The following is an 11,633-nucleotide window of genomic DNA, read 5'->3' as shown; positions in this document are numbered from 1 at the left end:
AGAGGAGATGCTGACTGTGACAAGATAGACAGATGCCTGGGCTCTGTAGCATACCAGGCAGGAGCTCGAAGATCCCTGAGCCTGGCTGGACACCCTGAGCCACATGCAAGGCTTCTTGCCTCTGCTTTCAGCACTGTCTGGGAACGGGGGCTGGAAACCCCTGACTGCAGCCCCCACAGGCGAGGCTCGCTGGGCCCTGTGCAGACACGTGTGTTGTAGTCTGGGGAACTCTGAACCTGCAGTTTGGGCTGCCTCTGCCGGGCACTCACCCAGGCCACTGCCTGCATGGGGCCATTGAACCAGGCCATGGGGGGAGACTTTCCCTGGCCTGGGGAGCAGAACAACTGGGGCCCTGAGTGGGTTCAACTGGCAACCTCCCAGTTCCAGCCCCCCACAGTGGCAGAGACATCACAGACGTCTCAGCCGCCCACCCCCTGACAGCACTGCGGGTGCTGCACGAAGACCTCCCCTGGGTCCAGGCTGTGAGGATCCTGGGCAAGGGGTGGCAGCTTTGCCCCTCAAGCCTGCCCGGACCAGGGGAGGGCAGGAGGGGCAGATAGACACAGCGTGTCCATGCACCAGGCTGAGCAGCAGCGGAAGTGGCAGCAACATTGCCAGGGGCAAGGACAGTGAATGGACTGAGACTGTAAATGCCCAATCACGGCCTGGACTAAGGAGCTGCGATCGGGTTAGGGAAGGGCAGTGGGTGGGTGCGCGTGGTGCAGGGGAGTGGGTGCATTTATTATAACGGGTGCACACTTTCTTAATGTGGTTGAAGGTATGAGATGGAAAGTTTATACTAGATAATTCTAATATAGTAAAGGGCTTCATCTGTCTGTCTGTCTGTCCTAACGCCTTTGCTCAAGTGCGCATGCGCCACCTAGATAGGGTTACCATATGTCTGGGTGTCCCCAGATCTGTCCCTGCTGTTTTTAAGCCCTCTAATCACTGTCCAGGAGGGTTGTTTTTAAACTTCCCAAATGTCTGGGATTTCCCTTTGTTTGGGGATGGGAGCAGAGGGAGGGCAATGGGAGGCAGCGGGGAGCACACACGGACCTGCCTGCAGCTACAGAGGCGCAGACCCGCGCAATGCTTCCTGCTGCCTCCAATTGCCTCCCCCTCTCCCACTCCCGGAGCACAGCAAAATCCCAGACATTATGTCGGGGAGGGGGGCTACGGCTGGGACAAGGCAGTGGGGAGGGGAGGGTTGCCTGTTCTCCAGTGGGGTAAAGAGGCGGTGAGCATGGGGTGAGCCAGTGTCCATGCTCGGAGGGCTGAGAAACTGCTGCCCCAGGAGAGAGGGAAGGAGGGGGAGGGAGGGCTATGGCCAGGCAGCCCTCAGGGCACTGCAGCCCTATCGCAGGGTGGGGAGGCCACAAGCCTCCCCTCTTGTCCCCTCAGCCTGCGCTGGGGCCAGACACACTCCATAGCCACCTGCATGAGTCGGAGCCACCGCACTCCAGTCTGGGCAGGATGGGCACAGCTGGGGCCTCTGGGAAGGCTGGGTGTCAGGGGTCTGAGGGGCACCAGGGTGGGGACAGGGGACTATGTGTTGGGAATGTGGGGGGCACTAGCCAGGGGGCTGTGGGTCAGGAGTGAGGGGCACCATCAGGGCCTGGGGCGGGGGGGTGGGGGGGCACTGCAGTTTGGAGAGTGAGGGGCACTGGCAGGGCTGGAGGGGCTGAGGCTTGGGAGTGTGGGGCACCGGGGTAGGGACAGGGGATTGTGGGTTGGGTGTGCGGGGGGCACTGGCAGTGTCAGGAGGCTGTGGGTTAGGCATGAGGGGCACCATCAAGGACACCAGCACGGCCCGGGGGTCAGGGTACTGCAGTTTGGTGAGTGAGGGGCACTAGCAGGGCTAGGTCAGTGGGTTGGGAGTGAGGGGCAGGGGCAGGGCCGCCCTTCGGGGTTGGCCATGTAAACACTCCTTTGAAATTTATCATTCATGCTGGGCAATTGGCTAGTATTAGATTTTTTTTTTTTTAAATGACACATGAAACTGGGCAAAGGAGTCTCAGGAGACAGCGAGGAGGGCAGCACCAGGCTGAGCAGCAGTGGAAGTGACAGCGACATCGGAGGGACAAGGACAGCGAATGGACTGAGAATGTAAACCCCAATCCAGGTGTGTGAAGAAAAGCTTGTGCTGGATGCTGTCTAGATACAGTGATATATGTACTAGCTAACTGCCCATCAAAAATGAGGGATTTCAGGGAGTGATGACATGCCCCCTCCATCCTCACCCCCCGCCCCCACAGCCTTCGGGGCCGGCCATGCAAAGACGCCCTCCACCTGCCTCTGCCTCCCAGCTGCAGCGGAGCTTCCTCCACCTCCTCTCCCCACTCCTCTCCCCCTACCCTCCCTCCCTGCCAGCTAGTGTCAGGGTGAGGGGGGCGGCGCTGCCCCCGTGACCCCCCCTCCCCTTCCCTTCCCATTTCCACCCCTTCCATCCTTCCCTGCAGCCCAGTACTGTCAACATCCACCACCATGACCCTCCCCTTCACCTCCCCTTGCCCAGCACCTGCCTGGGCCCACGGAGCCTTCCTCCCTTCCCACCACCTCCTCCTCCCTGCCAGCTGTTATTGGGGCCCCCTTCCCACTCCCCTCCCTCCCTCCCTGCTTCCTGGCCCCAACAACAGCTGCCACCATGATCCCCCACTTCACCTCCCTCTGCCCCACTCCCCTCCCTCCCTGCCGCGGCTCCGGCTCCCTGCTGGCTGTTCTGGGAGGCATCAGGGACAGGCGCCGGGGGAGGGGTCAGGAGGCGGTGCCACCACCCTGACCCCCCTTTGCCCTCAGGCATGGAGGTGGGGGGCGGGGGAAGGCCTGCTGCTCTGGCAGCCGCACATGTCTGCTGCTTCCACAAACTTCCCCAGCAGCTGCATAAAGTTGGGCCTAAGTTCATCTTGCTGGGTCCTGTGACCCCAGGTGACTTCCTGCCCCCGGGGTAGGGGCTGGACTCGATGATCTCCCCAGGTCCCCTCCAGCCCTGATGTCTCTGAAATCTAGCCCTTGCCTGCACAGCTAATTGGTGCCCACCCTCTTGGTGGCACATGCACAGATGGCCAAAAGCATTATGGAAAAATGGACACACACACAGACAGACAGGCAAAGCCCTTTATTGTATTAGAATAGGAATATATTTTTCAAACAAACAAACAAGCAAAAAAACCAGGCAAAGCAGTCCCAGGTCACCCCCCAGGGACACGGCTCTGGGCTGGGGTGGTCCTGGGCTCCAGAGTGACTCCCACCCCAGCCTGGCTCCAGCCTGGCCAGGCCTGGCCAAGGGAGATGGGATGAGCTGAAGGGCACATGTCTCTGGGCTGGACACAGGCCCCAGGCCTCCTGGGCAGGGATTATCATATTCTCAGGTCCAAAAAAGAGGACACCTGTCACATGGGAGAGGGGGGGTGGGGGAGTATGACTGGGGGGTAGTAACATGCCAGGGCCCTGTCCCTGCCCATGCTGCTGCCCTTCACTCCCAACCCACTGACCCCAGCCCTGCCAGTGCCCCTCACCAAACTGCAGTACCTTGCCTCGCTGGGGCATGATGGTGCCCCTCACTCCCAACCCACAACCCCCCCAGTCCCTGCTGGTGCCCCCTCACTCCAGACCTGCAGCCCCCTGGCACTGCATTCCCAACCCACAGTCCCCCAGGCTCCAACCCCCTGTGCCCCACACTCAAAGCACAGCCCCCGAGCCCTGCCAGTGCCCTGTGACAAGCTACCCTAACAATCACCCCACACCCAGATCTCCAGGGACTCTCGCTCTTCTCTGATCCATTTGGCTTAGTGGACGAAGATGCACCGGACCCGCACCCCATCATCCTGAACCATGGGGGTGAAGGTCAGGTAGGACACAAGGCAGGTCCCAGCTCTCTCCTCTGTCACTCTCCACCCTCTCGACCATGGCACCAGTCTGATCTGCTGCTGCATTCAGGGAGGCTGGGGCATGGTCTTGGGGAAGCTGCTTCCTGCAATGTGTCTTTGGTGTGGGGGCTATGAGTGGGAAAGCAGGAGGTTGCAGGTTGCAGGAGCACCTGCTATAGACCTGCCACAGAAGGGCGGGATCCCGGTGCTGGGCTCTGTGGCACGGGCAGTGACTTCTCCCTATCTCCTTAGAGCTGCTGTGTGCACAGTACCCAAAGCCCAGGACATCTCGGTTGCAGCCCCTGTTCTGATGCACAGCAACATCCTACCCCTCTGCTCTGCTGTGGGTGAAGCAGAAAGGCTGGTGTTGCACCTGGGACAGTGCAGGGAGGCAGGAACAAGCTGAGCCCAAGACCCATCAGGTAGGATAAGGAAGGAGATGCTGCAGGGCCCCAGGGGAAGCTCTGTACAGAGGATCTGGAGGCTTCAGCCCTTCCCACCTGGCTCCTAAATCCACTTGGGGAAGCAGGTGAATGTCAGCACTCTCATCTTTATTCTGGCAGCCTGGGGGCCACATCAGCCTGGGCCCCCCATGGACAGAGAGTGAGAGACAGCCCCCAGCCCTGGGCTCCCTGTCCAGCCCCACCGCACAGGTCACATGAGGAGGGCAGGGAGGCAGGAGCAGCTTCCAACAGCAAAGGCCTGGGTTTGATGTAACCACGACCCAGTCTCCAGCCAGACCCTGGCCCCTGCATCCCAGCCCAGCCCAGCTGTGGACAGTGTCCCTGGAGTCCCGTGGGTCATGGCAGAGATGCAGTGCTGGTAACTGCTTCTGTCTTTGACTGCCTCCTCAGCTCTTTGAGGCTTTGGTGGTCACTGTATGACCTAGAAAACAAGTGCAATGAGCCTGTGACTTGCCATCCAGGGTGCACAGGTCCATTTCTTGGCACAATCAGAGCCTGTGGGCTGCCCCTTCCACTGGGGCATGGGGGAGTGCAGGTGCCAGACTCAAGCCTCCACCTTAGGATGAGGAGGTCTCCGGCTGTGGGGTCACTGGCTGGAAGATGGCATCAGAACTGGGGGAGACAATCTTTGGCCAGGAGCATCGCCTGACACACACCTTTCCCTGTCACTCTGAGACACGACAGGAGGTCGCGTTCCCCTTCAGGCTAAGAGCACTCAGTGCCTTCCCCTGACTACCTGGGGTGACTAGAATCAGAGCGGGGCCCACGACAAGGCCCCTTATCCTGGAATAGCCACTGGGACTGTGCCATCCCCCACCACTTACCGCTGCTCCTCTCGATGGGGGTCTCCAGGGTGAGGTGTCCCACACGGCAGATGTACTCTGCCCCCTTGTCCTGGGATGTCCAGCGGGTGAGTCTGGTCTCCTGCTGGAAGCTCTTCCCGTCCCGTGCCAGGACGGCCGTGCCGGGCTCCACCCTGCACTCAGCCGAGTCCCGCAGGATCACAGCAGTGGCCTCCCCCTTGCCCCTCCGCAGCCAGGTCACGCTCAGCTCCCCCGGGAAATGCCCCGCGATGCGGCAGCTCAGGGTGACTCCCTTCCCCGTGGGCATGGACTCAGGCTGGGAGATTTCGGACACGTCCGGGGGCCGCAGGAGACCTGGGGAAGGGAACAGGCAGAGGCAGGGACAGGCCCCGTCAGGGGAGCCGCGGCCTGGCAGGGGCTGCTCACCGGCCCCTCACACACCACACAGACCCCACACCCCTGCAGCGGGGCTGGGACCCCAGGACACGGCCCCTCCTCACCCGCGGCCCTCAGGCTGAGCTCTCTCTCGCTCGCGGGCTCTCCGGGGCCGTGCTGGACGCACACTCGCACTCGCAGCTCCGGCTGGGTCAGGCTCCGGCTGGGCACTCTCCAGACGCTCGTCGCGGTGAACGTGCCGTCCGCGTTCTTGTCTATCTGCGCGGGGTCTTCCCTCCAGCTCCCGGCCCCGTCCCAGCCCCACTGGATTGGGGGCACCTCCATGGGGTAGAAGTTGTGGAGCTGGACAGCAAACGGCACCTTGTCGTGGGGGTCCCACTCTGGCAACACCTGGATCTCGGACACCTGCGGCCGGGCTGGGGGAGACAGCAGGGGTGTTAATGTGAGGGACTGCCAGGACCCTGCTTGGGGGTGTGGATAGTTGGGCCGGGGAGCTGCATGGGAGTTGGATGAGGCCTGCACACTTGCAAGAGCTGACCAGTTCCCAGCTCCACCCTGTCCTGACAGAAGCAGGCCATGACCGCACCCGGAGGTGGTATCGTGGTGCTGGGCACTCACCCCACACCTGGATCTCTGGGGACACTCGCTCCTCTCTGATCCGTTTGGCCTTGTGGAGGAAGATGCACCGGATCTGCACCCCATCGTCCTGCAGCGTGGGGGTGAAGGTCAGGGAGGACGTGAGGCGGGTCCCAGCTCTCTCCTCGGTCACTCTCCAGCCCGGGGGGAGGGCGGGGAACAGCGGCTGGTGCTTGGGGCTCTCCTGGTCCCCAGCGCTCTCAGGCACCGTCCTGTCCTTGCTGTGGATCCTCTCCCATGTCACGTCCACGTCCTTGGGGAACGTCCCCTCCATGGAGCAGCGCAGGGTCACCTCCTGGCCCAGCAGGCACTGCTCCGGCCCCTCCACCTTTGAGACATTGTAGGAGACCACCCAGCCTGGGGGCCAAGCACATGAAACACAGGACACGGGTCAGCCTGGGATCATCTGGGAGATGTGACCAGTCTGAGGCCTCCACACCCTGCCCTGCCCCAGTATCTCTGCTGCATTAAGGTCGCACTCCCCCTCTGACCTGCCCCTCCCTCTGTAACCCTGCAGCCCAACAACATCTTCCCACTCTACCTTTTTTTCTGTTCCTACAGCAGTAAATGCCTAGAGCTACTGCAACTCCAATCAGGATCCCCAGGACTCCCAGGGCTGCTCCAACTGTGATGCACATCCGGTACTCTTCTGTGCTCGGAAGAGGGAGGAGAGAACAAGGCAGAGCTCAGCTCACAGCATTGCTCTGAAGTGAGCAGGGTCTTGCCCGAGACCCCCAAGACCACCGAGCCATCCGTCACCTGGAATCCCCTCCACCCTCCAGCTGCAGGGGCAGTGCACATGTAGGGCCCCATCTGCCCTGCAGCCACCTCGGGCACATGGCTGGGCATGCTCTCTGTCCCAGCTGCTGCCCATGCAGTCATGGGCCAGGATTTGCTCTGGGATGCTGAGGACCCAGCCATGCACCAGAACAAAGGGGCCTGCATACAGCAGCCCAGGAGGCCCCTCCTGGCCTGCACCCCTCTGCTCCTGGGTGCTCCAGCTCCTCCCGGAGGGAAGAAGTGTTCCCACCGGCTAAAGCAGCCCCAGACCATGCTGGTCTGCAGCTCAGTGCCACTCGCACACTGGCCTGGAGCAGCTCTGTGCTACCTCGGGGAGGGGGAAGGGATCTACCCCCACGTTGGGAGTCAGGGCAGCAGGCAGGTCCCGACACAGGCTCTCACCTAGGATGATCAGGAGGACGTCCTCCTCCTGCAGCGTCTGCCCCAGAGCCACATGGTGGATGCGGCAGGAGAAGACACTGCTGGTGTCGCTGTGGGCGGGGGAAAAGGTGTAGGTCAGGGTGAGGTTGAAGGTCTCGTCCTGGTTCCTCTGGGGGCTGGAGCGGGTGGAGCCCTTCAGGACCTGCCCGTCTCTCAGCCACGCCACGTCCATGTCCTTGGGGAGGAACCCTCCCACGTGGCACAGGAGGGACATCTCAGCATTGGCCACGGCTGCTTGTTTCTGGATGGAGATCGTCGGGGCACCTGGAAGGAGAGAGTAAGTGTGCTCTGCGGGAATGGGAGTGTGGGTGTGTGAGTCCCGTGGTTAGGTTGGACTGAGACTTGCGTGCTGGCTGTACAAGGCTTTACCATCATGGCACTGCACAACCAGGGTAGGTCAGACAAAGGGGTGGAGAGCACTCAAGGCCAGAGAGCTTTCTGTTCCCTACAGGAGTCCCTGGAGAGGTGTTGGGGGCTGAGGGGGGCAGTGCCCAGCTGAGATGCAGCCTGGCCTCACAGCACGACAGCCAGCCACTCCCACTGACACTAATGCAGCTGTGATGTCCAGTGCAGGAGAAGGGGCTTGAACTTCCCTGGTTCCCTGGCTGCAGAGACCCAGCGAAGTTCAGGTTTAAAGGCAGCGAGAGCAGTGACAGCAGGGCTGGTGGGGGAGGCTGGATTGTAGCTGGTAGTGCCGGGGGGTGCTTTGTGGGCTCTGCATAGGCAGGCTGCTCTGTCAATGATGCTGCTCAATAGCGCCAAAGAAGCACATCTCCATGCCCTTCTCACCCTGGGGCAGAGGGCAGCTTGGGCCTGGGCATGGGGTGCAGGGGCTGCCCCTCATGGGTTCTCCATGACTTTATGATTCATTGTAAGGGGTAGGTGTTGTCCCCAGGTGAAGACTAGAGTTTGCGACTGTTTTGTTGAAAGTGGGCTGACTGGTCACGAGGAGAATGAGACAGGCTCTGAGGGAGCTGCAGAGTCCTGCTCTGGGTCGGCTACCCGTGGGTCGGCTACCCGCGGGTGTCTGCAGGTGACCTGCAAAGTGGGTCGGGTTCAGGTCAGAAAAACATATTTTCAAGTTAGGCTCAGGTCAGATGCTGGGGATCCCTGCAGCTGGACATGCCCCGGGGATGCAGGGGCCAGGGTGCAGCAACCCAGGTGGCCCCCCCAGGCCTGTGTCCCCCTGCTTTGTGGTGCTCCAGCTCCTCCAGGAGGGAAGAAGTGTTCCCACAGACTAATGCATCCCCAGACCATGATGCTCTGCAGTCAGTGATGCCTGCATGCTCTGTACTACCTCGGGGGAGGGCGCAAGGGAACTGCCTCTGTGTCCAGGGTGAGGGCAGCAGGCAGGTCCCTGTGCAGGCTCTCACCTAGGATGTGCAGGGAGATGTCCTTCTGCAATGGATGACCCAGAGCCGCATGGTGGACACGGCATGAGAAGTTGCTGCCGGCATCGCTGCGGGTGGGGGTGAAGGTGTAGGTCAGGGTGAGGTTGAAGGTCCCGTCCGGGTTCCTCTGGGGGCTGGAGCGGGTGGAGCCCTTCAGGACCTGCCCGTCTCTCAGCCACGCCACGTCCACGTGCTTGGGGAAGAACCCCCCGACGTGGCACAGGAGGGAGGTCTCGACATGGGCTATGGCTGATTCTTTTGGGATGGAGATCTTCGGGTCAGCTGGAAAGTAGAGAGTCACTGAGCACGTTTGGATTTAGGATTTCAGACTTGGGACTTGTGCCATCCCCCACCCTGGGTCTGTGTGCCACTGAGGCCACATGGGGCCTGGGCCCTGTCTCAGCCCAGATGCTCAACTGACAGACCCCACAGGCAAGTGTCACCATGGCTGTGTGGATCTCAGGGCCTGGGAGAAGTCAGCACTGCTCAAGTGTCTGGCAGCAGGAGATTCTGCCTCCCCAAGCTGGCAGTGAATGCCAGGGCATCTGCCCTCTGTATTAGGCTTCCCACTGCTCCTGGGGTGAGACCGTTGGCCCTGCCTGTGGCTGGGCTTGGACATGGCTACAGCAAACAGCCCATCAGGCTCTGCAGAGCATTGCTTATTCACCACCTCAGTTGCATGTGGCGCAGGTCTGCGTTCTTGTGTGCCTCACCCACCCATGGCCAGCCCCAGCACAGCCCCCGCCACGCTGTGGGCCCCTTTCCGGTCCTCACCGAGCAGGTGCAGAGTGGTATTCCCCTCGTGATGCTGTGCCCTGTACCCCACAACACACCGGTACAAGCCCCCGTCAGGCACGGTCACCATGGCAAGCGACAGGGAGGCATTTCCACTCTCCAGCTCCTTCTCCAATGGCAGGCTGGCTCTGGGTTGGTCCTGACCCCTGCTTCGGTTGTACCAAGCCACCATCCGCCCCAAGAAATACCAGGTCACCTGCAGGGAGTCCAGGGCCACGGGCTCCCCGACATCGAACTGGCACTGCAGCAGGGTCCCCAAGCCCACGCGAGCCGTGGAGGAGGGCGCTGTGGTCACCTGTAGCTGGGAACCTGCCCCGGGGAGAGGAAGCAGCCATGAGACCCCGCAGGGCTGGGCCGGCGCAGGGGAGAGGCTGCCCAGGACGGCACAGCCCTCTGCGGGGACCTGGTGCAGGGAGATGGGGGCTGGGGGACAGGGGCCTGCTGCACTCGGGGTGACGGGACTTCACCCCCACACACTGAACTGCCCCCTCTCCCTCAGCCGCACGGTCCTCCCACGGGGTTTGGCCAGGCTGCCCCCACAGCTGCACATTGGCCCCAGACCTACACTGCCCCCACACCCGCCCCAGGGGAGCAGTGAGACGGGGACTTACCGTGTGGGGCAGGGAAGAGTGGAGAAAGGAGCAGGGCCACGGGAAGGAGCTGGGTGCCCAGGCACTGCACCCAGGGCTGCATCTTTCCTTCTGGCTTCACAGATTCCTTGAATCCTGCAGCTAAAATGGATTCCCAGGAACTTCTCTCTGGCTTTCGCTTTTACTTGGGAAGGGGCCAGGCCCCACCCTGGAGTCAACAGGAAAAGGCTCCATCCTGTTCCATAAGCTGAAATGGGTCTGGGACCTGGGCCAGGCCTAGCTCATGCCCTTCTCCACAGCCCTCTGAGGAGCACCCGTGGACGGCCCTGTCCTGGTAACAGGAGCCCGGGGCAGTCTTGGGGCTGGGGACTCTGGGCATCCAGGCCTGGGGTCTGCTCCCAGAACCCCTGTCCTGTCCATTCTCACATCCCGGCTCCACCGGGCGAAGCTCACGCGGGAGAGGAGCCAGTGTGCGGGGCGGGCACCGGCTCCATCCTGCTCCCCGGGTGCGCGGCCGGGGCGGAGAACCGGGGTGCACGTGTGCCCGGCCCGGGGAGCCCCCCACCTCCCGCAGTGGAGCCAGGCGGACCCCGCGCTCCTGCCGCCGCCGCTTCCCTCCCGCCCGCGCTGCAGCAATCCTGCCTGCGCTCGGGGCCGGGGCCGGGGCCGGGGGCGCGGGTGGGAGCCGGGAACGCTGTCCCGTGGAAGTGAGCGGGGCTCGGGGCTGCACGCTGGGAAGTGCTCGCAGCTGCGGCCGGATGAAATGCCCCGGCGCCCGGATCCAGCCTGCCTCTACTTTGCCCGCCCGAGCTAAAGAGCTGCCCGGTGCCCTTGGTGTGGGACGAGCCGGGGGGCCTGGCGCTATGCCAGCCCCGGGGGCTCCTCGTTTCGCAGGATGTCCGTGTGCTCAGGCCTGCGGGAGCGGAGGCCGCGCCGCGAGAGGCAGGAGCCCGGACTCCAGCACCCGAGCGGGCCTGCCGGAGCTGCCCGCGGTCCCTGCCCTCGGGAGAGCTCTGCTACCGGGAGCTGGAGCCCGGGCTGCGGCCAGGGGGCCTTGCCCGGCGTGGGGAGGGGAGCCGCTGGGTGTGCAGGGGGGGGCTGGCCAGCAGGATGTGGCCCAATGGCGCTGGGGGCACCGGGAGAGGAGGGGTCAGGAGTGCAGGGCACCAGCAGGGCCGGGGAGGGGGCAGCGCGCCCGGGCACCGGGGTGCGGGTCGGGACGAGGAGCCGGTGCCAGGGCAGGGAAGGCACGGGGGCGGCGGGCACCAGCTCCCAGCCCCGCGGGCGGACGGCGGACGAGGCGGCGGTCGGAGCCGGGGCCGCGACTCATTCCTCTTTTCTGCCCCGAAGCGGGGCTGCTTTGAGCCCCGGGCCCCGGAGGGTGTCAAGCACACCCCGTTCCCATGGCTACTGTGGGCCGTGACGTCAGCTGACCTGCCCGGCGGCGATCTCCCTTGCGACGGGGGGGAGG

At 63.1% G+C, this 11,633-nt stretch overlaps 1 protein-coding gene across 2 annotated transcripts; it reads right to left on the bottom strand.

Annotated features, from left to right (window-relative positions):
- Positions 1–3,100: 3,100 nt before the first annotated feature.
- On the bottom strand, positions 3,101–11,604 carry LOC106739539 (tyrosine-protein phosphatase non-receptor type substrate 1). 2 transcript variants are annotated; one of them, XM_059725665.1, is made up of 9 exons: positions 10,184–11,604; positions 9,552–9,881; positions 8,760–9,059; positions 7,348–7,650; positions 6,707–6,814; positions 6,148–6,522; positions 5,634–5,945; positions 5,155–5,487; positions 3,101–3,386 (listed from the first exon to the last, which is right to left on the bottom strand). In XM_059725665.1, the coding sequence occupies exons 1-9, from the start codon at positions 10,263–10,265 to the stop codon at positions 3,124–3,126; spliced, it is 2,406 nt and encodes an 801-aa protein (XP_059581648.1). In that variant the 5' UTR covers positions 10,266–11,604; the 3' UTR covers positions 3,101–3,123. The 2 variants fall into 2 exon arrangements, with proteins under 2 accessions (XP_059581648.1, XP_059581649.1); XM_059725666.1 differs by lacking the exon at positions 3,101–3,386 and adding an exon at positions 4,397–4,751 and having other exon boundaries at positions 10,184–11,599.
- Positions 11,605–11,633: the final 29 nt, after the last annotated feature.

The sequence above is a fragment of the Alligator mississippiensis genome, chromosome 4 (assembly GCF_030867095.1).
Source record: "Alligator mississippiensis isolate rAllMis1 chromosome 4, rAllMis1, whole genome shotgun sequence".
In the NCBI taxonomy this organism is placed as follows: Eukaryota; Metazoa; Chordata; order Crocodylia; family Alligatoridae; genus Alligator; species Alligator mississippiensis.
The sequence above is the reverse complement of the archived record's forward strand: the minus strand, read 5'-3'. Positions and strand labels throughout refer to the sequence as shown.

Excerpts from the sequence above, each read along its gene's own strand:
- LOC106739539 (XM_059725665.1), bottom strand. The coding sequence starts at position 10,265 with ATGCAGCCCTGGGTGCAGTGCCTGGGCACCCAGCTCCTTCCCGTGGCC. Across the intron at positions 5,946-6,147 it reads CCCAGAGATCCAGGTGTGGG|CCCGGCCGCAGGTGTCCGAG; the intron begins GTGAGTGCCCAG and ends TGTCTCCCCCAG. Across the intron at positions 5,488-5,633 it reads GCTCAGCCTGAGGGCCGCGG|GTCTCCTGCGGCCCCCGGAC; the intron begins GTGAGGAGGGGC and ends TCCCTTCCCCAG.